The sequence below is a fragment of the Haplochromis burtoni genome, unplaced genomic scaffold (assembly GCF_018398535.1).
Source record: "Haplochromis burtoni strain Fernald_Lab_line unplaced genomic scaffold, NCSU_Asbu1 Contig_120, whole genome shotgun sequence".
Taxonomy (NCBI): Eukaryota; Metazoa; Chordata; class Actinopteri; order Cichliformes; family Cichlidae; genus Haplochromis; species Haplochromis burtoni.
In genome coordinates, this window is record NW_024582481.1 from 1,497,872 (window position 1) to 1,525,457 (window position 27,586).

The 27,586-nt window shown below is 41.3% G+C and overlaps 3 protein-coding genes across 6 annotated transcripts in view; 2 read left to right on the plus strand and 1 right to left on the minus strand.

Moving 5' to 3' along the window:
• Positions 1-65: 65 nt before the first annotated feature.
• On the plus strand, positions 66-9,992 carry si:ch211-257p13.3 (kinesin-like protein KIFC3). The gene is made up of 20 exons (XM_005934796.2): positions 66-262; positions 496-618; positions 787-883; positions 1,027-1,178; positions 1,299-1,551; positions 3,432-3,604; positions 3,973-4,038; positions 4,308-4,445; positions 4,525-4,722; positions 4,959-5,132; positions 5,471-5,618; positions 5,729-5,859; positions 5,974-6,085; positions 6,159-6,340; positions 6,418-6,522; positions 6,607-6,737; positions 6,830-6,950; positions 7,080-7,209; positions 7,854-8,083; positions 8,198-9,992. The coding sequence occupies exons 2-20, from the start codon at positions 517-519 to the stop codon at positions 8,321-8,323; spliced, it is 2,769 nt and encodes a 922-aa protein (XP_005934858.1). The 5' UTR covers positions 66-262; positions 496-516; the 3' UTR covers positions 8,324-9,992.
• Positions 9,784-17,334, minus strand: ccdc12 (coiled-coil domain containing 12). Its single transcript, XM_005934795.3, has 7 exons — positions 17,181-17,334; positions 14,288-14,361; positions 11,119-11,198; positions 10,926-10,987; positions 10,807-10,841; positions 10,617-10,693; positions 9,784-10,105 (listed from the first exon to the last, which is right to left on the minus strand). Exons 1-7 carry the CDS (start codon positions 17,262-17,264, stop codon positions 10,026-10,028), a joined length of 492 nt encoding a protein of 163 aa, XP_005934857.1. The 5' UTR covers positions 17,265-17,334; the 3' UTR covers positions 9,784-10,025.
• Positions 17,335-18,499: 1,165 nt separating this feature from the next.
• nbeal2 (neurobeachin-like 2) overlaps positions 18,500-27,586 on the plus strand; it is a 32,389-nt gene continuing 23,302 nt past the window's right edge. For 3 of the 4 annotated variants that reach the window (XM_005934820.2, XM_014337628.2, XM_014337630.2), the window contains exons 1-6: positions 18,500-19,121; positions 25,523-25,611; positions 25,783-25,947; positions 26,455-26,536; positions 26,843-26,955; positions 27,219-27,301. In XM_005934820.2, coding sequence (XP_005934882.1) covers positions 19,047-19,121; positions 25,523-25,611; positions 25,783-25,947; positions 26,455-26,536; positions 26,843-26,955; positions 27,219-27,301 — 607 coding nt within the window. In that variant the 5' untranslated portion in view covers positions 18,500-19,046. Of the gene's footprint in view, positions 19,122-21,537; positions 24,346-25,522; positions 25,612-25,782; positions 25,948-26,454; positions 26,537-26,842; positions 26,956-27,218; positions 27,302-27,586 lie in introns of those variants that run through there. The other variant, XM_014337629.2, reaches the window with a different exon arrangement.

Genomic DNA, 27,586 nt, shown 5'->3' on the forward strand with positions numbered 1-27,586 from the left:
CTGCAGCGCATCGGGAAACTGCACTGAGCATGCTCGCTGCAGATGCAGCCTGTAGATGGAACAAAGGGGAGGAGAGAGGAGAGGACGGTTGGGAAGGAGGCACAGAGGAGCTGCACACAGCTGTGAGATGCTGTTGCAGCTCTGAGAACAAGAGCTGCATGGGAAGAGTCATCACTGGGAATACAGATGGAAGCTGAAAGTGGAATACGAACGATTGGAATGTCGGAGAGTCGACACCAAAGAGGAGAATTCATTTGATAAGGTAAAGAAGTCGAAGCGTTTTATTGTGATGGAACAGAGCGATTGTTACAATAGAAACAATGTTTCACCTCTGTAGAAGTCATTGTGTATTTGCACTAGATTTTGTTATTATGTAACCTTTAAAAATCATTGATATTAAATGTTTTGTTAGTATAAGAGTACAAAAATAAAATTCTGCTTTTCTCCACCTTTGTAAAGATGCGTGCTATTAATGACCTCATTTGTCATCTATAGAGACTCTTGGGCAGCGTGGAGATGTATGCCTTTTACTCCCTTTTGGTCTACATCTTCTACACTGTCTTTAAGAAGGAGGAGGAGGAGGAAGCCTTGGAAGGGGCGTGTGGAGATTCCCCAGATGTACGTCTAGCCATATCATGTCCAGCCTCGGGGGTTCTCTATTGAAATAAATAAATGGGGGGGGGGACATGCAGGCCATAAGCTCACTAACAAAAGATGTATACAATGCTGCTGTATGCATGTCTATTTTACTGTGTTACTGACTCTTATATATGATGCTGTGCTCAGGAGCCAGGACCTGTTTCCATGGAAACAAGGAGCAGGAGGAGAGATGGCCACACCCCCAAAGTGGGAAAAAAAGCTTGTGCTCGCTTTAGTGAATCAAGTGGGTGCTCAAATAGTCTTTCAGGGCATTTTTAACCATAAAATGAAAGTATTTAGGAATAACACTTTTGTTTTTGTCTACAAGAGATCAATAAGTACATACATTCCTTGACTCTATTGCTTGTGTGATGCGATGTCATCCAGGCAGCAGCAGTGACACAGATGAAATGAGCGATGAAGATGAGGAAGACGCCCCTGACATCCCAGCTTGCACTCCTCTGGCCGCTTTTCTATCTTTCAAGCAGGATGCTGAGAAGAGAAGAGCTTCCCAGGTTCAGCTCGAAACAACAGGAAAGGTAACAAGTGTCCAACTGATGTAGGACAGAATAACACGAGCTCGATTTGCCCAAACCGGGGCATTCTGCACATTACTAAGGTTTATGTGCGTGTGTTTGTGTGCGCTCTTCGCTGCATAGTTGGCAGAGTCTCCCCTGGTGGCAGTGATGTCCCACTTGCTGAGTTTTCTGGAGCAGTACTCCCATTTCCAGCAACTGCAGCAGCAGGCTGACCAGTACCGGATCCAGCTGAAGAGGCACCGAGTCCAGCACCGCCGCCAGATGAAGGCTCTCCGAGCCTCCTACCGCCAGCGTCTCCGGGACAAGAACAGCATCATCAGCAGTCTGGAAGAGGCCATCAGCCAGCAACAGTGCCCCAGTCCACTGAGCGAGGGTGAGAGAGCTGGGATGAGGTTGGAGAAAAGGAGGAGATATGATAGAGGGGGGAGGGAAGGAGCGATGGGGGAAGGGAAAATAAGGGGAACGTGAGATTGCGGTGGATTGTCATGGAGTGTGTGAGACAAAAATGAGGAAAAGGTCAAGGGGCTGTTTCAATAAACGCATCCACTCAGCTGGTGGGAAAAGAGGTGGTGAAAATTACACATGTCTGAAGGTAGATTTATGAGATTCCAGAGTGGGTAGTTGGAGGAAGATGAATTAGCAGGACAATGAATGAAAACGAATGGACTGGGTTCTGTATTTTAAATAAGACAGGGCTCATGTTCTCTCTGTTACAGTGGAGAAAATTCTACAATATTCCATTACTGCTTAAAAAATGTGAAGAGCATTGAGAACGAGAGATTTAAAGCATGATGACTAAGTGTTTTGGTTCATTGTCATGGGGTATTATGTAGTTCAACTACATTTAATGTGGGTGTGTGCCTTTTAAGTTGTCCACCTACCCAGCTTTAGAAAAGAATTTGATTTTATCTAACTGGGAACACAAAGTACATGCGAGGCAGCACTTTTGTAGAAAAACAGGTTAATCAGATTTATTAGGATGCAAGACGTTTGGCAGTAATGATGTCACAGAAGCCAGACAGACACTGTACAGCTGCAACTGACCACAGAGCTTTAGATGTTTGTATCTGATGTGCTTCAGATTTGACCAAATGGCTCTTTGACATCGCAGCAGTGTATTCTCTCCCTTGGTGTTGTGCATATGGTCAGGTTGTTAACAGCTCTGTAGATCTCAAGCTCACTTATATAGCCTCAGAGGAATACCTCAATATGCATGATAACCCAAACCAGATTATAAGCATCTCTATAAGTAGGCGTGTTTAAGGCCTTGAGTGCTGGCTCTGTAGTTTCTGCATAAAGATGCGTGAGTATGCGGTGAGACTTTGTGGTACTTGTGTAGCGACTCAGTGACTCTTTGTCATGAATAAAACAGGGCTGTTAGTGCTGTTTTATTTCCTGCAAATGCACTTACAAGGTCGGGCACATGCTAGGCAGCACGTGTAAACGTGTTGGACTAAAAATAACCCAAGGCCTACGTCCCAGGGTTACAAGTCTGTCTGGTTTGCTTGTTTAGTGTCATGCAGGACTGGTTCTGTGCCTCTTGGGTGTGCAGCAGCTAAACCAGTTTGTATCTTTGTCTGTGATCTTTCATTCAGTATTTAAACCGAATGGTTTGCCCTGCATGCAGATGACATTTATCAGAGTTTAACATACATTTTCATGCGCCATTTCAAGCTGCTGTCTTAAAATTGACATCGTTACATTAGTACCTCTGCAGCCTCAAGTGCTTGCCAACACATTTACGCCTGCACCACTAATTCACAGCTGTGGCCTCGTCTCCTTTTTGTTTTTCAATATCTTGCACCACCACCTCTTTTTGATACAGCAATGAAATCTGACATAACGCGTTGATAAAATTAGCAAAGAGCCCAGCAAGGAAAATTAGACGTGACAGAACCCGATGAATCATTGAGGAGGAGGAAAGCGATTAAAAGCTGTCGGGCATGCAGCTCAGGTTCTTGTTGGACAATAGGCTCCTTTTTTATAGGTTGTTGCATTTTTCACATGGTGGGTGAGGGAGCTTTCAGCACACTTTTCATTTTCATTAATATTACAGTCACTTGGAAGCTTTTAGGTGCACTGTAGAAGTGGTATTAAATTAAAATTACTGCATTTAAAAAAGAAAACGAGTGAGTGGAAGTTCAGATGTTATTGATTCTGACTATTTGTGACTGGCATAACATTAATATGTTTACAAAGACCTAGTTTGCACTTAAGCTGATGATTATAATGGATGTTATTTGTGTCCACCAGGTGAGTCTAGTAGTGATGAAGGGGCACAAGCTGGGGTTCACAGGCTGGTGCAGTCCCTGCACGGCCTGCAGGGTGAGAGGAGTAGGCTGAGAGGAGAACTCCGTTTGCTGCACTCCCAGCTGGAGCAGAAGGAAAGGGACAGACACTCTCGAATACAAACCTTTCAACAGCAGGTAGACCACTCCTTACTAGTTAGCTCCTAGGCTAGACCAATTTAAGCAAGAAAAAATGCCACCTGAAATCCAAAGTTGCTCTGTAACTTTCAGTGAGTTTTTAGATTTTGTTTTATTATGAATGCATGTATATACTGAAAAAGGCTAATCCAGTTAAAGCACAAACATATCCTCTTGGGTGTTACACTGTCGTTCTGTTATCTATTCTATGCTGCCTTTCTGGAAGGGTCTCTCAAAATATATCACAAAATATAAAAAGTAAAAAATATGTGCACATAAATCATCAGCTTGACATTATGTTACATGTAATAAAAGTAAATTTTAGTTTTAAATGTCTGTAAAAAACATGGTTTTGTAATTTTGCACAGATTGATGAGCTGAAGAGCTGCATCGAGGAGCGTGAGGAGGAGCTGTCAAGACTGAGAACAGCCACTGTAAGAGCTGCACGGTCAAACTATTGACTTAATCGTTTCTCAAGTCTTTGTGAGTGTCCACTTCATCAGCTGAGCTGCCACACGACCAAGTTAAAAATAGCCAAGCAGTGGTCTGCTTGCCTTGTACAAAACCTTAACTAGAAATTACTTTAAAAAAAAAAAAACATTGACCTAAATGTATACATATACTAAATAGACATTTTTCTGATAAATGATGGGATTTTTTCTGTTAATATGTTGGTCCTCAGCCTTATGTTTCATGTCCTCAGGGGGCCACAGACTCGGAGAAGCGGGTCCTGTGTCTGTCAGCAGAGAATGAGAGTCTGAAACAGAGCCTGAGCGTAACTCAAGGCCTCCTGCAGCAGCTCTCAACCATCCCCTCCCAGTCGAGCACCATGCTCATCAAGGTGAGAGGGACCAGCACAGCTGAGTGCTCACAGACATTCAGTTTAGGCCTTCTTACACTTGTAATCTACTTTGCTTTAGGAAAATGAGAACCTCCGTGGCAGAGTGCAGCAGCTGGAGCTCTCCCTACAGCAGCGTGCTGAGCAGCTGTCGCAAATGGAGCGACGGAGTGAACAAAGCGAGTGGAGAAGAGGCGAGGAGCTGAGGAAGAGAGAGGACAGAGTGAGAGACCTACAGCTGGAGTTGGATAGAGAGCGAGGCAAGGAGCCCGTTATTAAGGTAAATCTTATTTTGGAGAATTTTTAAAATGGATTTGAACAATGGCCATAAACTTTTCAAGATGATGAAGAAAATGACAGAAATGCTTTGTGACTGATTTCGTAACTTATATTGTTGAGTAGAAACACACATATAAAGAATTAATAATGTAGATAATTTGATTTGGGTATACTGACAATATCTTTTCATATTATTTTAGAAAAAATGCCCCTAACTAGATGTATCTTCTCTGCCAGTATGTCACGCAGACCGTGGAGGTGGAATCTCCAGCCACAGTAAAGCAGCTAACCAAAGCCAGACAGAGGAATGAGTTGTTGTCCGAAAGGCTGTCCGGTCAGAATGAGCGGTGCAAACAGCTGGAGGAACAGATCAGGAAGTCAGACGAATACAGCTGTAATCTGCAACACAAGGTGACGAACATTGGCAGTACCATTTGCACAAGTAGGGACAATGTGCTCCACCAATGTTTGAGCTTTTGTCACAGGCAGCAGCAAATAAAGAAATGAATTACCTTTGTTAGCTGTTGGGTGGAAGAAGTTCCAAAAAAGAGGTATAAATCAAAAAACACCCTGTTTAGTTAACACATCATCACAGGATGGATAATTAAAGTCAGAAGGAGGATGTTTCTGTGTTGCTGCTGGAAATTCACAGTTTCATTCACAGAAGAACTGATTGCAGAGCAGAATCTGCACATACTGCAGTAGTCGAGCTCACAGACTGACAAGCTGCTCTGCTGAACCTCTTACAGATTGCGGCGTATGAACGAGAAATCAGTAAACTGAAAGAGGAGCTGCTGAAAGAGATCGGCCACTTGGAGGAGAGGAAGGAGGAGGCTGTGAAGGCTGCTGCAAACTGCTCAGCAGAACACTTTCAGAACCTGCAGGACCAATTCTTCAGTGAGTAACTGAACCTCCAGGAAAAGAACTCTTGGTTTCTCCAAGAGGAATTGAAATCAAAAAGCAACTGGATTTGAAAAAACTGGATTTTTTTTTTTGCCTTTTATCAGGCTTGCAGAAGCGTCTGACATCACTTCCTCCAACTTTACGCTCTATGAAGACAGACTACGCCAGCCTGAGGAGCCAGGTTCGAAATTTCTCAGAGTTTTATGGAGCAGCTATCAGCGAAGCAAAAAAACAGGTATGTGGTGCCTTGAGAGCTACGTTTAATAAATTTGCCTATCTGACCAAATCAAAAGGTTTCATGATGGAGGGTTTTTGGGTTTTGTTTTTTTTTTGTCTTTTGATGTTGCAGATTTCAGCTGCTATTAGTGAGATGTCTGAAGCCAACAAAGATCTCCTGGAGAAATACAGGAAAGAAGTCGCACTGCGCAGGAAGTATCACGAGCAGCTGGTGGAGCTTAAAGGTATAACACTGAAAGATTCAAACTGGCCGCACCAAGTAAAATCAGCATCACTGAGCGAGCTCCCTGTTTGCAGGCAACATTCGCGTGCTGTGTCGCGTGAAGCCAGTGCTAAAGGAGGACCAGCACGGAGAGGACCACTCGGTGGTCGTGACGACGGACCCCAACAACGAGTCCTCGCTCTCGGTGCTGAGCAAAGGAAAGGCTCGCATCTTTGAAATGGACAAAGTCTTCCACCCACAGTCCACACAGGAAGAGGTAATAAAGATGACACGTGTGAAGGAAGTATTAATGTACAGCGGGAAGACCGCTAACCTTTATTTTGGTTTCCTCAGGTCTTCCAGGAGATTGAACCTCTTGTGACGTCCTGCATCGATGGATACCACGTCTGCATATTTGCTTACGGACAGACGGGCTCTGGAAAAACCTACACTATGGAGGTAAAACACTGATTACTGTACGTGCTACTCATAATAGACATTTAAAGGTTTAATATACAAGCTAAGTACCCTTTTTATTTCCAGGGTACTGTGGAAAACCCAGGTATCAACCAGCGAGCACTGAAACATCTCTTCAGTGAGATTGAGGAGAGGAAGGACATGTGGTCTTACAGTGTCACAGTCAGCTCTGTGGAGATCTACAATGAGGTGCTAAGGTACAGCCTTCCTCCTTTTTTTCTTTCGATAGAGCCTTACCTAAATAATAACTACCACTTGTAGATGTGGCTACTTGTATTTTGTATTTTAGAGACCTGCTGAGTAAAGATGGAGAGAAACTGGACATAAAGATCAACCCGGATGGAACAGGACAGCTGCACGTGCCGGGCCTCAGGGTCATCGAAGTAAAGAGCTTTCAGCACATCAAAAAGGTAAAAAAAATGTTTGCTTCTCTTCTTTTTATTTGTTTTCAAACACCCACACAGATGCAATTTTTTGAATTATGATTCAGCATTAGAAAAATGATTACACTTATGCTAATTGATTGTGTGCTAATCCAGATTCTAGCAACAGCCCGAAGGAACAGGATTACCTTTGGCACTCAGATGAACCAGCACAGCTCCCGCTCCCATGCCCTGCTTTGTATCACTGTTCAGGGCACTGACCTCGCCACTGGTTCCAAAACCACAGGTCAGCTATTAATGCATTTCTGCTTTAAGATGGAACGTTTACACAAGGGTGTCAAACATAAGGTGCGGGGGTCAGAATCAGCACATCAAAAACTCCAATCCAGCCCGCTGGACAGCTTTGGAAAATATAAAGGAGCGAATACATTTTTGGACTTTTGCCTGTATTGTTTTTCAAGTTTTTTCAAGTCCACCCCCACAGCCATTCATGCTATTTTATGTTTTATGATTGAGGGACAGTTGCGGCAGTGAGCTACTAGAAGTCTTTCTGTAATTTTACACATTTGTCATGTAGAAAAATCTTTATCTTGTAGATGTGTTAGTGAAATTTCACTTCCTTTATCTTACATTTAGATATCTCAGGAATTAAATGTGTAATTAAACATCTTTACTCTGACAGAAAATGGAGTTTTGACTCGTCCAAGCCACTTAATATCACTTATTATCATGGTTTACAGTCTAATACCTACTTTAAATTTAGGTGAGGGCAGGCTGTGAATTTACCCTTTAAAACTGTCTCTTCACACGGGTATCAGTGTGTAAAGGTTGGGATGAGAAGCAGGGGTTAAGTGTATAAGACAAACATCTGGTATGAGTCTTTGTTGGAATGACTGACTTTATTGCTGACATTACTTTTTCGCTCCCCAGGCAAGTTGAACCTGGTGGACCTGGCTGGCTCGGAGAGGGTGTGGAAGTCCGGTGCAGAGGGAGAGAGGCTGAAAGAGGCCCAGAATATTAACCGCTCTTTGCTGGCACTGGGAGACGTAATTCAGGCACTTAGGGCTCGGCAGACACACATCCCCTTCAGGAACTCCCGTCTTACTTATTTATTGCAAGACTCCCTGGGAAAGGGCAGCAAGACTGTCATGGTTGTGCAGGTAAGATTACTGCTCCAGTCCTACTTAATACCTGATGTATAAGCCTGTGATCATTTACAGTAAATATAAATTCTTATAAGGAGCATCATTTTTGTTCAAATTGTTTTACTAAAGGTTTCTGCTCTGGAGAGTAATGTGGGAGAGACCTTGTGCTCGCTGAAGTTTGCTCAGAGGGTGTGCAAGGTGGAACTGGGTCCTGCTGCCAGGAAGATTGAATCGGGTGGAGGACAGTGTGACTGACAGCCTTGAACCACTAGCAATGAATGAATCAGTCAGTACCAGCAAATGAAAACTCCACACTATCAACAAGATTACGAGCAATCGTGCTCAAGGGCTAAATCTGCAGGCGTCTACTTGGCACCAAATGCCAGCCTGCAATCAAGGTTAAGTATTGAGGATTTTATTCTCCGCTTTGCCATTTTCTGCTTCTGTTCCCTTTATTATTATTATTAAAATCTGCATGCAGGCATATTTATTCTTCCACTCCGAGTGCCAAAACATCATCTAACTCGTCCCACTGTCAGAACTTTGATGCTTCCTCTGATCACTCTAGCTCAGTTTCTTAAATGCAAAAATCCAGGATCTGTCGTTTCCTGTGATCATCAGTGTTTAGAGCTACAAACCTGCTCATACAGGTTTGATAAGCTTCCAGAGCCACAATATCAGCACTTCACTTTTTGCAGTATTAGTCATTCTGCTATAAATGTCTGTAGTTTGTAGGCTTCGTCGCCAGTGTGGTATATTTTTGAAGGTTGTAGTGTGTAGGAGAGTCTATTATGGGCTATTATTCATATCAATGACATTTATGTCACATGTTTGTGTAGTTTTTTTGTGTGAGTTTCAGATGAGCAGTGACTGAATTTCTTTTTAGATCTTTGATAAGAGTTTTGTGTAAAGAGGGAAGCTGTTGGAGGGAGCAGGTAGCCTTGTATTAGACTGGTAAAATAATCAGCTGTGCAATATCCTCCTTCTCGAGGACAGTTTGGGCCTATTGAAATCAAAGATGCACTTTATTGTGAAAGGATAGGAGCATTTCAGTTCAGGTCCGTGCAGTAGTGAATGTCATACCAAAAATACAGCTTATTGTTCATAACAGTTTGTCATGTTATCACCCACTGATTCAAAACTAACTTTTGAGTCAAATGTAGCAAGACATTAGTGTTGCAGTAACTACCATGAGTGCTTAGGTGTCACTAAATGATGCTTTTCAGAACATTTTCTGAATAAATGTGTGTTTAAGTGTTCTTTCTCTTATTTGATGCTCAGTAGCATTTGACATGCCATCTCCATTTGGATTTTCTGTTGTAGCTCTTACATCTCTGGTCAAATGTTGATGGAACACCATTTACGGAGGACCAAGCAATAGGTGCAATGTGAGGCACAGAGCCTCTGTAGTGTAGTTTCTTTTTGCCCATCAATCCATTTCCTTACACTTATCCGATTCAGGCTCACCAGGGGTGGAGAAAAAAAAAGTAAAAATATCAAATACAATTGAAATGAACTGATAAATAAGATGCAAGAGACATATCAATGTCATTTAGATGCTATTATCCAGTTTAAACTTTTATGTTCTATGGAAACATCAGTTTACGAGATTATGATTTGCAAATCACTGCATTTTGTTTTTGTTTATATTTACATTTGTCTGTTTTCCTCAGTTTTTTTAAGGCAGCAAAAATTACAAATGAAATGGACAGCAATTTAAAAAACAATATTTTAATTTTACAAAATATTGGCCGTTTCATTAATAATGCATCTCCAAAAAAAACACATATACAGAATGTACTACAAGGACAGAAGCTATGACTCGACTGAAGACCTGACAGGAAACACTGCTTTACTCCCTGCACAATTAAATCTGTATGCACAACCCAGATGTGACTGCTGCAGTAAATCTTGGGCATCTCTGTTTAGTCTCCTTGTTTTCTGTCACATCTTGGATTCAGTCTGAATCTCCCGCCTCTGCTCCGATGGCTCCAACGGCTTCGGCCAACTCCTCTTCATGGCCTCGCAGACGATCACCTGGAAAGACATACACACAAACACTCAATCTGACTCATTCATTGACCGCATCCTCTGATCATAAGCTTAAGACAATGTTTTCCATCTTCCAGGTAAGATCTTATTCAGCCTTGTAGATCACAGGAGGATAATGATTTTTTTAAAACTAACTTTTAAAGATGTATCTGATATTTTTGATGAAATAACATACAATACAAACCTGTCCCTAATACATATTAAAACAAAACCAGGCTTCCTGTACTTTAAATGCTTTTAAATAAAGGTCTTCAGTAATCAGTTACGCGCAATAAAAATATGGGAAATCTCCTACTCGACTTAAACCTGTGATGTATCTCTCATTTTGCCTATTTTTAGAATCACCTCTGATGTTATCAGACAGCTTCAAGCCTCCAGAGTCTGTCAACCACAGAGCAATTAGCCTAATAAATTATGCCCAGCTCAGGCACAGTCATCTCTGTGGCTTCACGAAAATGTAGTGATAAAAGGCAGAAACATAACAGGAAATACTGACGGATGAGCTCAGCGATGGCTCTCTGTGTTCTCCTCTCCAACTTCTCCAGCTTCTTTGCCACATCGCGCTTTAGATCCCTAAATCCAGAATTACAATTTTTTAAAAAATCATTAACGAAATATCTTAAAATACACCAAGAGTTCATCATGCACCATACAGCTTGGAAAGCTATTTTGAAAACAGGTCTTACCAGTCTGGTTTTCTTGGGGCAAGGTTGGCTAAATCCTGAAGAAAGAAAAAGAAAAAACTCAACATGGCAGATAAAAATGCTTCAGTGAAGAAAACTCACGTTTACACAGGGGTACCCACCACTTCCTCAATGATGGGCTCTGGATTAGCTGCCTCTAACTGATCTTTTACTTTATCTTCCACTGCAAACAATAAATACTTATCATTATATAGCCAACAGGAGTCAAAACTACAATCAGTAAGGCAGCATTGAAACCAAAAAGTGTTTTTTAAATGTTTTTTTAAAGGTCGCCTTTGATTGAAGATTTCTTACCTGATGCTGGTTTGGCTTTAGGCACCTGTCTTTCCTTTAGCTCTTCATCCTCTGGAGCGTAATTCCTCAATTTCAGTTCTCTGTGGAAAAAAATACCACTTAATGTGATACTACTATTAGAAGTCTGAATGCTCTTAAAATGCTTTTTTCATACCATTAACCCACACTCTAGACCTCCAGGAGGTGGCAGTGTAGGCAAATATACTCCACCAGAGACTAAAGAGCATAAAAGACCATCTGCAATCCCTACACAGCTGCACATCTAATGTCTAAAGAAGGTTGGGTATAATGTCCCTCTTTATTCCCGTGAACACTTCTGATTAACATGTTCCACCTGCCGCCGGGCAGGAGAGCAGCAAACAGCTGAGGAATTCTTCCCTTGATGTTGAATTATACCGTCTTTCATCACAACTCCACATGGAGGAATTGTTGGCAAGCTTAGCTGACATCTCTGCAGATTAAACCGAGGATCCAGAGGCAGAGGTAAACTACCGTCTGCCCAAGCACCGACCAAGAGAGTTATCAGCTGCTCTGAGCTTAACATGGATTTGTGATGAAGCTTGAGAGCGTACACTCTTGATGCATTCATCAGACTCCTGCTGCTGCCAAAAGACAGACCAATGCCTTGTATGGGTGTGGGCAAAAATGCTAGTCATGTTCTGTGGTTGGACGCCTGAGGTCCACTTTTAATTCACACATCTCTCTTTCTCTACCTCCAGCATATCAGACCTTGAAGGGGCTGTTTTAAGGAGGCACTGTGCTGGTTTGTCCAGCTGATTATTAAAAGGGACTTTTTTTTAGCATTAAAACTGCAAACACAACAAATAGAAATAAGACATTCTGTTGCACTTATCTGAAAGGAGCACGGCCTGCTGTTTAAATCGTTGCATCTTTGCAAAAGGCACCCAATGAGAAGAAAGTCAGCTCAAAGAGTGCACAAAAGTCTAGTATATGGTAAAAAAAACGACTATTTGAAATAGTTAATCATGCAAAGCTATTGTAGGAGCATCTACAATGAAAAATATGGACCTGGTAATGAGCTTAACATGTCATCTTTATTTAAAACATCGTTACTGCAGTAAAATGTATGTGATATGCAGAGGTATACTGATAAACTGCTTTAAAAGCAAGCAGAGCAGGTTTTCCTAGCAGCCACAATACACTTCAAAGGTTAGTAGAAGCAGTCATTTATCAGCCTTCATCACGTAAAACTGAAATAAATAGAAATGCTTTCAAAATGATAGCACAACATGTCTTCCTCAGGCATCCTGAAGCTTGGGTTGGAGCTCTTCTGTTACCCCTTATCTTCTGACAGCTTTCTACAATTAACAAGCTATTAAACAGGCACAAATGTAGCCCAAAACATGTTGCTACATGTAAGAAACATGAACACATTTAGCACAATCCTCAACTAAATTATGCATTATACTGTGTTTAAATAATTAACGTATATACGGGGCCAGAGGAAAGGGTGGATAAGTGTCACAACGTCAAGCACAAAGTCATTCTAATCTCTACTGTCTAAGAATGGAGCTAAAGTGGCACGCAAAGTTCCAAAAATACAAAAAATAATTCCTGTAGGGAGCAACATCAAGGTAAGTGGGAAGAAAGGAAACATCAGCGTCATCATCTGAGGACCACGTCGTGGAGGTGCTGGAGCCTATCCTAGCCGTCACTGGGTGAGAGGTGGGATACACCTCGACAGGTCACCTGTCTATCACAGGGATTTTGTGCTATTTTTTTTAAGAGGGTTTGTCACAGACAAACTGTGCTACGACTCGAGGGAATTATAACCCACTAATCTATCAGGAATCCTCCCCCCGCCTCCAACCCCACACCCCCTTTAGCAGAACAAAAAAAACAGGACAAAGAGTTCATGTAAATTTTCGCCCTTCAAAAGCTTTTTGTTCCTGACTGTCTCTTAGTTTTACACTTCCAAACCTTTCGACGGTGTTTACACATTTCCACTTCAAGCACACCGTAGCATCAAAGAGAACCTGTGATAAATTCAGAGCTCTGGTCGAAGTCTGGCTTTCTCAAAATGTTTAGAGTGAACTGTTTTTAAGGAGGAGGTGCAGCAGTGTGTTCAAATGTTTGCACTGATAAAGCTATCTGCTTCATCAAACCCCAGTAAAAATAATTCCAGGCTACCAGAATTCCTTTAATTTAAACGTGAAATTAAAACAAAAAACTAACATGTAACAACAATGTTTCCAAGTTCAGATTTCTTAAAACTTGTTTGCCATTTCCAAGAACTCTAAATCTACTTACCTATCTTTAAAAAAAGAAAAGACAGGGAAACACCCTGACACCTAACAAGATCTAACAGGAAAAGCTGCCTGGTTTGGTTGGTGCCTTTTGTGGAACAGGCTTGGAGGAATGCATGATATCACACAGGAAGCTAAAAGGTTCTTCGCAATCTTAATGAATTCATTTTGACATTTGAAACTGGTGAAGCTCTCACAAATTAAAATTGGAATAACCTTGGGACAAACATTTTGATTGTTCTGTTCCCTCATACATTCGTTTAGTCATTTGATGCCCCATGAAATTTTAATACCAATCCCAAGATACATTACACTGGCACCCTGCTAAAGATGAGTCTCAAATTGAAACATAAGAAAAAGAAAAAAAGCCTCCAGACTACATTGAGCAATAATTAGCCTTCGTTGCAGACAAATGTCTAAGTTGGGCTCTTAACCTTACAGCGAGTTTCTCATTCGCATGAAAGAGATCTGCCCTGTTGGACTGGAGGAAAAACAGAGGCACTCCCTTGGTGCCGTCAGTGCAGTCATTAAATATAAACAATGGAAAAAAGGTCCTGTAGGACAGGAAAGATGGCTGCTCCTTCCTACAAATGAACGCACATAAGTTGAGTAAGCTGAAGGTTATTTGAGCAGCTACTAGCACAAGGCTGGGATCCAGCCAAGTGTAAATACTGCATTTCACAACTTACACCGAGACATGCATTGGTGTCTAGATAAAGGGCAGATAAATGCTCTGATGATGTACTTGTGAGTCAGTTTCAGTTCCGTTTGCACAGCTTAAAAAGCCTCAGCTAAAGGGGCGAGTAACAGCAATGAGTGGAGACGCAGTGACAAGCTTTTATGACGAATATTTAAAAGATAACAGGCGTTTTTGTTTTCTGTGGGAGGTGCAGTGAACCAACCTGTGTTTCTCTTGAGTGGCCTCTTCTAATGTGGCTTTTTTGCTCTCAGGCTCCCCATCGTCCTGCTCTCGCCCCTGTAAGGACATCAAAGTTATTAACATTACCGGCATTAATTGTTCATTATTCTTAGAGTACAAACTAGAAAAGAAAAAAAAAAAACACTAAAAAATTATTGTAATCTGCCCTGAAGAATCATTTTGTAACATATGATAAGAAAATGAAAATGATTTTTTCTTTTATATTATTTACATAAACGAAATGTGTTGGCAGTGGCTGGTGAAAGTGAAGGTATGTATGTGGTCATTTTAGCTCCAGCACCATAGAAAAACATGATGCTGTTTGCATAGAAAAACAAACTAATATCTGCTTGTTGTCACTCGTCATTTGAGAGTCAAATAATGAATTTACATTTTAAGCTGCATTATTTCTTGACACTGAGCTATTCAGGAGAAGTAGTTCATAAACCCTGAGAACTCCATCCATTCTCTTATGCTTATCCTTATCAGGGTTGCGTGGGAGGGGGGTTGGTTGCTGAAGCCTATCCCAACTACAATATGGCAAGAGGCAGGGTGCACCCTGGACAGGTCGCCAGTCTGTCGCAGGGCTAACACATAGAGAAAGACAAACATTCGCACTTACATTTACACCTATGTGTAATTTAAAATCAGCCCCACTAATCCAACTCTGATTACTCATACTGATCATTTAAAGCTTTGTTTCTAGTCATGATGCATCTGAGATGGTGTCACACACTAAACCTTTCATTTGTAAACAACAGTGTAAGTGAAGAATGAAACAGGCTTGCAGAAATTCCAAAAGCACAATATTGAGCCCATGTCACATCTTGTAACAAAGGATATCAAACCACTCCCAGCTTACATTTTCCTGAAGAGACTTCCTGACCACCTGCTAGAACAATTCAGGGTACTGGCTCATTCTTGAAGCGCAGCACAAACGGAAAACAACGACACACTGCAGGAATGTCAATGATCATTTATCGGCTGTTGCTAGCAAAACTAGATAACGTTTGCTTAGTGAAAGTTGTGATCCAGCTTCCAAAACAGTAGCTTTCGCATTGAATGGGCCTTCCTGTTGCTAAATGAATTGATAACTAGAATTGAAACTCTGCCATAGTGGCGGACAATGATTGTGTAACCTTTAAATTGTTCAACACAGACTGCAGCCCTGTGGAGGAGTGACAGAAAATCTGGTGCAACATCCCCGTCTGAGTCCTGTAGTCCAAGAGCCGAGGTGTGCTGAAGCAAATGCAGCATCAGTTCTGATTGTACATGATGAAGAACTCATTCTCAAACACATCTAACACACTGCTTAAATTTACTACACAACTGACTGCTTTGATTTATTCTCGGCATATTTAATAAAACTGAGGTACCTGCATACTTTACTCAAAATCCTCCAAATAACAGGGAGTCCGAATTTACCCTACCGTATTTTTTTAACCAAGGTTTCTCCAACTTTCACCATAAATGATGCATTTTTTAACTAGCAAGTTTATTTTTGTTCCATTTACACTGCATCAGTATTAGTAAATGAGAAACAAACAATATCTGAAAACTATTTATTTATACATCTACAGTATAGTGACTTGATAAATGTAGACTATAGTGGCAATCATCACTGTTTTCTTCTTCCTCAGGGTGCTCAACACAAACATACACCAACACTCACCTGATTCACTGATACACTCTACATGTATATACCATTAATTCTGCACTAAATCTGCTACAGTATTTTTAGTAAATATATTTTCTTTATTTATAGTTTATTTTATTTTTACCCAAATGCTACTTATCTGCAACTTTACATTTCTATGCACCATTCTGAGGGAGCTCTGAGCCTAAGAATTTCATTGCCTTTATATGACAAATAAAACCTGAACTTTGGCTCGATACTGTGGTATCTGACCTCCCAGCCCATTGTTCCTTCAGTGGTGCTAGTTTCAGTCATTATGCAAATGTACTGTTTATAAGATTGGGAAAACCTGCAGTCAGCTGAGGCTGAAGAAGTCACTTGGATGAGTGATGAAACATCTTTAAGTAGTCTTCAGAAATAGTTCTCCAGGCTTTTTGAAGGACATTTAAAGCTCTGTCTTCTTTTCTGGTTTCTGTCGAGACGATCCCACACTCCTCATGTTGAGATCTGGTCTGACTGACAGTGCTTCATTGTGTGTTTTTCCATCCAGTGATATTTTTAATGCACTGGCAGCTTTTTGAGATCTCTCTCGTGCTGAAAAGCAAACCTGTTCCCAATGAGACACTTTCCATATGATTTTGCATTGGGGAACAAAATGCTACTTTTCCTTTTTCATAACTCCATCAACTTTGACAAGATCCCTAACACCACTGGCTGACCTGCAGCGCCAAACCATAACACAGCTTCTACCGTGGAAGCAAAAAGGAGAAATGATGGCCCAAGACTCTTGCACAGTATTGTAAACTGGGTCGTAAATGAGCTATAGTCTAACTGACTGTAGTTAATGTACAACATCTGATGTAGTATCACTGTAACTGACTTTGAGAAGCGGTTTTAATTCAACTGTCGACGCTAGCAGCGACCTAACATGAAACCGAACTAAAACACAACGAGAATGTCACGGTGCAAGAACAATCACATGAGATTAGAATAAATGCAAAACATACCAGTAAAATAACAATTAATTACTAAAACTGTTTATATTTAAACGAATTTATCGAAACTTTGACAGCTCACTAACAAAGCTACGGGCTAAAAATAAGGCTGATTTTACACACGAGTATGCTAATATTAGCTAAAAGCTAAGTCTGCTAACGGCACCTCAGTGTCAAAATGACGGGGTTTCTGTGGCCTGTGCTACACTTTGCAACATACCGCCAACGCCATAAAAGAAACTTACATGAAGCTGTTTCTCTCTTAGAGCCTTTAGCCTCTCCTTCCTCTTTAGAGCCTGCTCCTGAAGCGACCCAACACTTTGCTCCATGTTTTTAGCCACACGCCGCTCGATTCTCTCTGAAATCTACTCATTGTCCTGATCGGACAAAAGAAGTCCATAGAGCACATCGATTGCGATGCCTTTTGCCTCATCATGTGATTTTGCTATTTGTTGTGTTCATATTTTTAAAATCACAATCATCCGTAAGTTTCACTTGAAATCTGAACGAGAATTATTTAAAAACCAAACTCTTGCTTACAATAATGCGATCCCCAAATAAATAATTAAAACATACTTTATAAATAAGATGTATGTGGTCTATGTTAGTTGTATTATCAAGTACCTTAACTAATGTAACTTTCAGCAGCTTACAAGCTATCTTTGAATGGCTTATTTCAGTCTATTTTAACGATATTGACAAACCTATATTTATATACTAAACGTAAAACACGGACTTGTACACAGACCTGCCTGCTGATGGTCCCAGTGACAGGTCCTGGTTAGGAATGTAGGCCATTGCCATGGTAATACAGCTGCCTCGAGCTTCACCCTGTCTATCCTCCTAATCGAGAGTGTGTATGACAATACAAACCTGCTGCTGTTAATGATATTACTAAGGTGGTGATCATAAAACTAGGAGGGATACGATTTATATATCAATAAAATGACCATGTGCAATAAACCATGTTATTGCTCAGTCAGGGGACAAACATACTTCTGACATGCATTCAGCACAGAGCGGAGAGGAAACATTGTCATTTACAGTAATTCCGTAAGGTAATATTTTACAAAATAAAACATTCCAGTGTGTATTTATTTTTTGTTCAAGATAAAGCCGTGTTTTTTTCAGTATACCCCTCATACTTGCAGGAGTAAATGTTTTGAATCTTTCACCTACGTATTATTTCAGTTTTTAAGGACTAACGCAGCCACAGTGTCGCTTTATCTGATCACAATAAGGAATATAGTAAGGACCCACTGTGAGCAGCTGTCATCAGAACTGAAAGTTGCTCGCTTTAAAAGCTGACAGTTACACCCCTACACCCGTAACTACACAACGCAGGCTTTTATTCAATAATCGCGTGAGAGTTTGAGCACTCAGTGTTCTTTGCACAATTTTTTAATGGTTATTTGTTTTATTTGTACGGAAACGTTTATATGATAAAAACTTTGGGGGCAGCTGCATTCATTGCTCCCGGGTGGCAGTCAGTTAGTGAGATCAGCCCTCGAGCAGGCAGTGTTTATATGTGTGTGTGCCTTTAAGAATATCAGCCTACCTGTGAGCATGATCTAGAGAACTCTTCACCACATTTCTTGTCTTTTTTTTTTTTACAGGGTTACACACTAGTTGGTGATAATTTTCTTCTGATTGTCACACAGCGTTTAGGATCGCGCACAGCTCCAGACCGAGTCCGCAGGGGCAGCGCATTAATTTGTTGGTCTTGAGCGGATGGCATCTGTCGCTTCCGTGGGAACTCTCTCCAACAGGAATCATACGGCAGCGAGCTCGATCTAAATGCGGACATGGGTGTTTCTCCAGACATGCATTTCCACGCATTTGTGTTCCTGGTTGCACAGTTTGGGCAGTGACCGCACCGCGGCCACATCCACACCGTCATGTTTTGCTTTTTCACGTCACTCTGACAACTTTGTGTGTCGAGACTGAAGAGCACTTTTTTTTTTATTTGGGATTACTGTGCCCGAATTTGCAGGAATGGTTCACCCAGGAGCGTGCTGCGTCCTCCTGCCTGTAGGAAGCAACTTCAGACAGCCGTGGCTTTGACCATCTTTGCCAGTTTCATGATCTTTTAAAAGAAAATAAAGGAAATCATGAGCAACCACAAGGGCGGCGGAATGGCATCGAAAGAAAAGCTGTATGAGCTGTGGATGTTATATTACACTAAGGTGAGTGCAAGTGCGGAAGAGCTGACGGTGACACCTGTTGTTGCCACAGGTCCCTTGCCTGAACTTTATTGTGACCCCTAAATACTCTGCGTGATTCACGGTGTGTGTACAGGGTCGCTCTTTGAAAAAAATCGAGGTTTTATTGAGGAACTCGCGTATTTTTTTTCTCCTGCATTTACAGTGACGCTCTGTTAATAGCCGAAGCTGCCTTGTGCACACTATAAAATAATATCATGTCACATTGATGCGCCTCTAAGCTGTCCCCAATTCGAAAGCAACGCGTAAAAAATGGCATTTGAAGCTGATTAACCACTTGTTCGAGTATCCGTTGTTATACCTGCGATGCAGGTGTTACTCAGACTACTTCCTGTTTCTGCTGCTTGCCTGTCTCCCCTACTGAAAGCATGCGCCTTTTAAACTGTTGGAAGATCCTACTGTCATATATTACTTGAAGCATATGCTTAGGCTTTGCACGCAGCAGCACTGTTACGCAGTAGCCAATTGCTTTCCTCTCTCCGATGTTGAATTGACTGTCAAATTTGTTTGTGTGGGAGTTTGGTCTCAGATGTTGTCCCCTGTGGGCGTGAGTGCAGCTCAGGTTTCTGGATGTTTATTAAGGTGTAATATATTGCTAATATGGGTGAAAACAAATTAACTGGAGTAAAATATTGCAAATGCTTTCATATCATGTTCCTACTTGAAGAAGGAAGACAGTTTGGTTGGGTATTATTATTATTTAATGAGTTTGCAATCTGCTTCCATGCCCGAGGACACAAAAAAGAAAAAGAAAAAAGAAGAAGAGGAGCGTTTTTTTTTTCAAGTTTGTACGCGCTGTATCTCATCATCACAGCAGATCTAAAGGGCTAGTCTCTTGACAGTGATAAAACCTTCTCAAAGAGTGGCTCATGTTTCATTATGTATCTCACTGAATGTTGTTTTAATGAAGGGCTTAATCCCAATCTTGGAAAGCAGCCAACGACTTTCTAGAAGAGTGAAGTCAAAGGTGGACAAACTGCAAACAAACCCTAATAAATGCATCACCGATGAAGGTCAACAGTGTATCACCTTTTGCAGCATTTACTGTCAAAGTGGTGATTGTGGTCGCTCTGGGCAGATCCCAGAGGAAGTGTGTTTAATCCACTCCTCTGTGCTCCTCCTGCTGCTGCATGTAACTGCAAAGTTACTGAACTTTTCTGGTTATGCAACAAATAAAACAAGTAGTAGGTGCTGTCACAATCCATTGCTAGAACAAATCATTGGGGGGGGTGTGTCTGTGAGGTAGGGAGGGGTTGCCCTGAATCTGGCTCCGTCAGCTGTCTCACATCTCTATGTGCAAGATCACTTCCTTATTAAGCTGCCTCTTGGCTCCGTGTCACTTTCCTTCAGTTGCCCTGAAGCCTAAAAGGACCAGAAGTTTCCTCCTTTGACTTTAAGAGTGGCACATGTTTTCACAGCATTCTTGAAAGTGTATTTTTCACGTGTGTAAACGACATACCCCGTTGCTCGAGCGGGATTTGATTTGAGCTTAAATGTCACCGCCTTATGTGACTCAGAGGAGCACAGCAGGCCGTGGAAAGGCAGGAGAACCACTACAGAGAACAATCACTGGCCTCTCCTACAAACACCACCATGTAATTGTATTCAGTGTTTTTGTTACCCGCCTGTTAGTCAGGTAGACACAGACAATATCATCTTTTAGTACACAGCCCATCTCTGACTCACAGACCTTGTTTGTAATTTGTCACACTAAAGAACGTATTGACTGCTGTAAATCAGTCAGATGGACAAGAAACCTGAGCTTTATTCAACAAGGGGTTTTGTCAAAGCTGTAAATAAGCCCTCGGCTGCTTTACGCCCTGTAACACGTCTCATTTTAAGTCCGAAAGCGCCTTACGTGTCCCTGTTTGTGACACTGACAGATTTGTTATATTGGTTTAGAAATGTTGTGCATTTATCACCTCCTTTATGCACTCTGACAAAACCAAAACCGGTGTACTCAAATTTTCAGTGACCTTATATTGTCCCGTGGAAGTTGTTAAGTATGTCACAACAACTTCATACATCATAACAATCGATTTCAGCATGTTTGAGTAAATGTGGTATCTCCAGCCTTTAATCTGTTTTAGAAAGCACAGCTTGTCATTGATAAAGGAGGTCCGCCTCCTTTGACTGTGCAAAAAAATCACATTTCTTGCCAGACCTTTAGATCAGGAGCTAATGTAAATGTTTAATAGACATTGTGATTGAGTAGCGTATTGCGCTAAAGCCGGTGAAAAATGGTAAAAGTTCTGTGCAAGTGACTCCAAAAATCACAGGCAGACAATGATTTATAGGCTGATTATTTTCTCGATGCCAGCTTCCTATTATTTTGCCACATACTGTAGCTCAGTAAATACCTGAGCACAGGCAATTTACATCTAGACTATTTACTCACAGACAAGTTCTTGGTTTTCAGGGCTTGCTGATGTAATTTTGTCAGGAAATGTGCTAAACAAAGTTGTAGTTAGGGCACTTTAAGATTTTGTGCAAGAGACAGGACGTGTTTGTGTCTCCAGTTTTGTAAAGCCAGCCTTTCCAGCACTATTTCATTGCTTCATATCTCACATCTAAGAATATTTGAAGGCCATTATAAAATCCTCATGACTTGCGGGTATGGAGGTACGCAGAAGAGTCTGATCTAATCGCTCTGGTGCATAACTTGTTAGATCTTGTCTGGAAAAAATGCAAAAAGGTATTGTTCTTGGGCATGTTTGAGCTTTTCACCAAGTCAGGATGTAGTAATAACCAGTACTTGATCAGTTTTGTTGGTTTGATATTTTATATCTGTATCAATGTAATTGATTGATTGATCAATCAACTGGTGATTATAGTAAAAAGTTACATTTGTATCTTCTTGTTTTCTATTTTGTCCAATTAAAACCAAGGACTATTACATAAGAATAAATAGGCAGCGAGTAGTTTTACTAGAGTTAATAACATTGTTGTACTTACTCTTATTGTTTGAGTTCTTCTTAAATATTGAATCTTTAATTGACCTGTTGACCTGGTAAAAGTCAGGATAGCTCAATGAGTCATATTGTCTTAAATATCTGGTAAATATGCTTTCATGTTGTTACAAATGCATCAACACGCACCACTAGGTACAAATGAAGTGATCAGTTGATGAGATGGCTGACATAAAAAAAAATTAATCAACAACTGCTTTAATAAGTGTTCAAATTAATATACTGGTAAAAAAAAAATCCAGCTTTCACGTGTGAGAATTCTTTGTTTCCCCGTCATATTTGAAAGTACTACATAAAACAAATCTGAGGATAGTAAACCATAAAAAGGTGGATTTTCAGTCTGTTTAGATAAGATGATCAATAAATCTTCAAAAATAAAGAAATAAAAAAGACTGATAGTTCCAACCTTTCAGGCTGCTCTAAGTCAGGAGTAAGCCTCCAATCACAGATGCCATTTTTCTGCCAAAAAAGAGAAGCATCATTTTCAGCCAGTAAAGATGTAAGAGTAAGATATTAGTCTGGAAGAGAAATGGTGTGTTATTATTCTGTGGTCCATAGCTTGAGGACCTAATTAAAGCCTTGAGACGCAGCGCTGGGCCACAGCGTTAACCCAGCTGCCACCCATCAACAGCTGTGAAACCACCTCCTCAGATTTCTATGAAAAGAACAAATCACACATCCTTGCTTTTGTCCCTACACAGTCAGTCGTGCTACTGTGTGTTTGTCCCAGTTACTAGTGCTTTGATGCATGTCAGCAAACTGTTCTCAGAGATACATCCATCCCTGCAGCTGACGATATATAGCCCTATTAGCCCTGTGATTGAATCCCCTTGTGTGCCTGGGCTCCCCTGTTTACCGACCGAACGGCTAACCAGGAAAATCAAAGTTCTCTTTGCTTTCCCTTGTGCAGGAAGCTGGAGCGAAGCTGAATGCCAAGCAGCACTGAGCGGCACAGCTGCTTGGCCATGTGCAGAGAAAACAGAGATAAATGACATGCTTTATAGAGGCCGATAGCTCATGGTTGGTTTGTGACATTTGTTCTAATTGTGGTTTTAATTAGCTTTTCTAATTGTAAATGTGTCTTTGAACTAGCTTGTTGAATTAGCTGCGAGCAAATGATTGGGATTTGTTTAGAGGGGCTGATCAATAGTAAGTCGATATGGGAAGATTTTAGGAGTCGTTAAAGGTGGAGACATAAAGCAGCGCTGTACCAGAAGTCTAAGCCAGTTCTGTTTTATTAAAAAAAACACGTTTTTTGGCGAGTTTTTATAAACAAGAACTGATTCAAACACCTGGTGTATCTGTGATCTCTGTCTCTCCGTTTTTTAATCATACACTAAAATCTACCTGTTGCACAGCCAACCAATGTACCTGAACTGAATGCCACAGCCTCTTTAGTCAACCTACACTTTATGAAGCATATTAGTGTGCATACTTGTGGATTCTATTCAATAATGAAAAATAAAAACCAGCTTTAAGATTCTTATCTTCGCCCCTCAAGTTTAAAATACCTAATTGTTCAGATGACAGAGCCACACAACAATAGGTTGTTTGTCATTTCCTGTTTTCGTTGAGCACACGCAGAGATTTTAAAATGCAGTTTGTGTATCAACTTTAAAATCAGATGGGGGTTTTTCTGCATGTAAAGTTTAACCGTTTGAAGGCATCTAAAGTCAATTTCTCCAATTTCAAATGCAGTTTTTGTGATTTTATAGCATCCACCTACTGTTTCAGCTGAATCTGCTCACAGTTTTCTGGTCCCTGTGCATAAGCACAGCCAGACACACTTTACAAAAACAAACGCTAAATTTCAAAGTTTCTCCTGCAACATCTTTTTTTTTTTTTTTTGGCTAAATATAGGAATCATAAATGTAGTCCCGGTGCTTTATTGTTACTGTGGGATGTTTTTATAGAGGCCTCTCATCAATCTACACACAAGTTGCACTACAACCAAAAGAGGAAGGGGTTTGACGAGGAGGCGAGGATGAAGGAAATAAGCTTCAGTTAAAGTGACAAGTAATTTCCTGGTTGCTCGCTTTACGCTTGAAGACAAAAAACGAGCGAGTCAGACGCTGCTGGTGGTCAGGAGTGATGTGCAGCTGAGCCGCTGACTTTTGTCTACGCCGACGGTTCATCTGAGACTGGGTTCGCAAGAACCCGGCACCCTGCTCAGCCGCATACAATGAGAGATGGACAGGCACATAAGTCAATGCCAGTTGGTAATGTACATTTCACATTAATGCAGCATTAGGAAAGGCATAGTTGCACAAAGGGTTCAGGTTATTAGATTGCTGCTACTCTTACTCAGGCAACTTAAAAATGCAGATCTAACAGAACATGAAAGCATACATGTTGGAGAACTGTGCTGAACTGTAAGATTTTAATCGCCGTGCTGCTTTCCCACACGAGCTGCAGCAAACGCTGCTCACTCGAGCCATTTCCCTGCTGGTTCAGGGGGAAGTACCTGATGAATTGTTATACCATGTGCTGTTTTTTATGTTATTTGTGTACAGTGAGTCAGGCGGTCTGAGACAGCTCATGTCTTCCTTCTAAATCGGAGAAGATTCACGCTACGCTTACTTGCTTGCTCAGTTATCAGAACGCACAGGTTGTTTTGCCACATGAACATCAGAGAACATTTCTGCACATTTCTCAGTTTTTTGAGTTTTTTCAGATTGAGTTTTGAAACTTTACATTCTCAAAAGTAGGGCTACTTGTCTGAACTATCGATGCTCATTAATAATGAGCCAGCTTTATATCGAAATCAAAGCATTGCTCATAAAAGAAAAACAGTTTAAAGTTGACCTGTTTCGCCTGTGACCTGTGTCATTTGTTTGTAACGAGATCAAGAGACTGTTGTGTGGAGGGAAGACTGACAGGATATGTTGCAGTGCAGAGACTGATGGTAGCTGTGATAGCAACTGTTGTATATAAACATCCTTGTACAAATGAAATTGTCTTACATGACATTATAGAGGGGCAGTAATAAGAACATCTTGTCCGAGACGAGGATGTGCTCACGGTGAACACAGGGCCACTGTTGACGTTATGGGTGGAATTATGATTTGAATGAAAGGAACATGTTGTTTTTGTTTCTTTCAACCTCCCCCGTGATGAAAAAGGAAAGAAATAGCTCATGTGTTCCTCTCTGTGAGAATTGCATCTCTTTGCAACATCCTGTTACAAAAACAGGTCATAGCATTTTCTGTAGCCACCGTGTGTCAGAGTTTAGCGCTAAACCTTTCTGTTTGATACTACTTGGTCCAACTGACCACAAAGAGCTTGCTTTTATAGGTGGGCATTTTTCATGCCCTTCATTGTTTACTAACACTGTACGCCTAGAGGCGTGAAGACCGATTTGTTATAGCCTCACCTGTTTCTTCTTCCCTTCCACAGAAGGATGTGGGCTATCTGCAGCAGTGGCTGGAGGCATTTGTGGCATCCTTTGAGAGGCTCATTGATGTGCAGTCGCTGGAGCCTCGGAGGTGAGCGGCTATTTATTTTACACAAACTACAAAGCCACAAATTTCCACCGGTTTATATTCCACACTGTGGACATTGGATGTGACATGTTTATGCTTCACGGCCTCTGCTGCAATCCCTCTTTGCTCTTACTTCCCTTCTCTTCTCTCATGTCCTCCTCTCTCATCTCCCAGGCTGGAGGAGTGCAGCTCAGAGGTGCCCCTGCTCCCCCGGGAGGTCCTGGTGTTCCTTAGCACGCAGCTATGGCACAGTGCGCTACACCTCACCGGCGCTGTAGAGCAAAACAGCAGCACTCCACACCCACTGCTCCTCATCAAGTTCTTCATCATTGTTTGCAGGTGAGGGCACAGCCTGCTGTGCAAATGTGTTGTAATGAGAACTGTAAACATGTTGCGCAGTTAATAGGTTGTGCTAATCGTAGCATTCTGTAAAACAACTTGCAGACGTTCTCGCGACGATAGGCAGGAGATGACTAATTAGGACAGGCTACATCTCGGGTTCCAAATCATACGCCCGAATTTGCGTCGCATGTCTCATGATGTCACCTTAGTTCACGCAGTGGGTGGAGTTAAATCTTAACCACTATCAGTTCTCTTTATTCAACAGTCTGTACCAAAAAAAACAGGGTGTGAGGGGAACTGGGTAATTTCTATTTTTCACAGATATAGTAACGTTTTTGAGTGTTTTTTTTTAATTAAATCAGATTTGACTGGTGATTCTACTGTAGATTTTTTTATTATGCTCCACAGTGACTAACCGAAAAAAGTGCCGTCACCCCTTTCAATCTGTGAGACCTTTCCTAGCACCTTTCCTAACCTAATTCTATGATTTCTCTTTACTTCTAGGAATATGGAGAACATTGATCCAGAGAAGACCCCTAGTTTTGTTTTCGAGACTATCAAACTTTTGAATTTCTGTTTAAACCAGGTAAGGCCCTCATAAGCAAGATTTCAGTGACACAGTTTGGCTCCCCATACATGGACAAATTTGCTGAAATAGGATATGGAAGTAGAGATCCAGTAGGCTTACACAGAACTGGGTAGTAAAATATATATGCTTACCCTAAGGAAAGAGAACTAGGCTATGGTTAAAAGAGAAGTGGGTGGGTGTGCAGTTGACCTTGTTTTCATTGTTAAGGAATTTAAAAGATGTTCAAACAGGGGTTTCTACTCTGATTATGAACTACAGATGATGCAAATGTGAATAAATGTGTACCAACTTTCATTCGATCAGTTAAAGAAGGGACAAGGGGAGAAATCGTCTCTGGAGTCGGTCGTGCAGTACGGACTTGTGCTGTGCGAGAGCCTGTTTGACCCTTATCAGACGTGGAGGAGACGCCTAGCAGGGTGAGTGTGTGCTACTTCAACACTGGACATTGCCTGCGTGAATGTGTGGGAGGTGGAATTTGGGCACACAAAGACTAGAAAAATACTGTTATTTGCATTCAACGTCTTGCACAATCTTTTGTCACAGTAACACCTCATCTTGTTGCATCTAAGCCTTCAAGTCAAACAAACCTCATTAGTACCAGCGGTTTGAGTGGCAGCCGCACACTAACTAGGCGTGATGTGAATGGGAGCGTGGTGACTCGAGTCTTTGTGTGTTACAGGGAGGAGGTGAGCTTGCTGGAGAGGAACAAGTATAAGTTCTCCCCGCTGGCCTTGCCAGAAGAGCTGCCTGCCCTCTTCCATGGTGAGACACTCCCTTTCAGCTGTTCTGCAACTCTGATCTTTGTCAGGCTTCACATACCACAAGAATCAAACAGTTCCAAGTGAATCACTGTCTGGGAATAAAAAAGAAAAAATATATGTGTATGTAGAAATGGTTCAGTTGCTCAGCATGTTTACTTCAGGTAAAAAGAACTCAATTATTCTGCGTCTAATTATCAGGTCTCAATCAGCTGTCCAAGCGTTAGTAATTATAGAGTCACGTTTGCTCTAATCTGCTAGCCATGTGGGAAATCTCAGGCTGGACAAG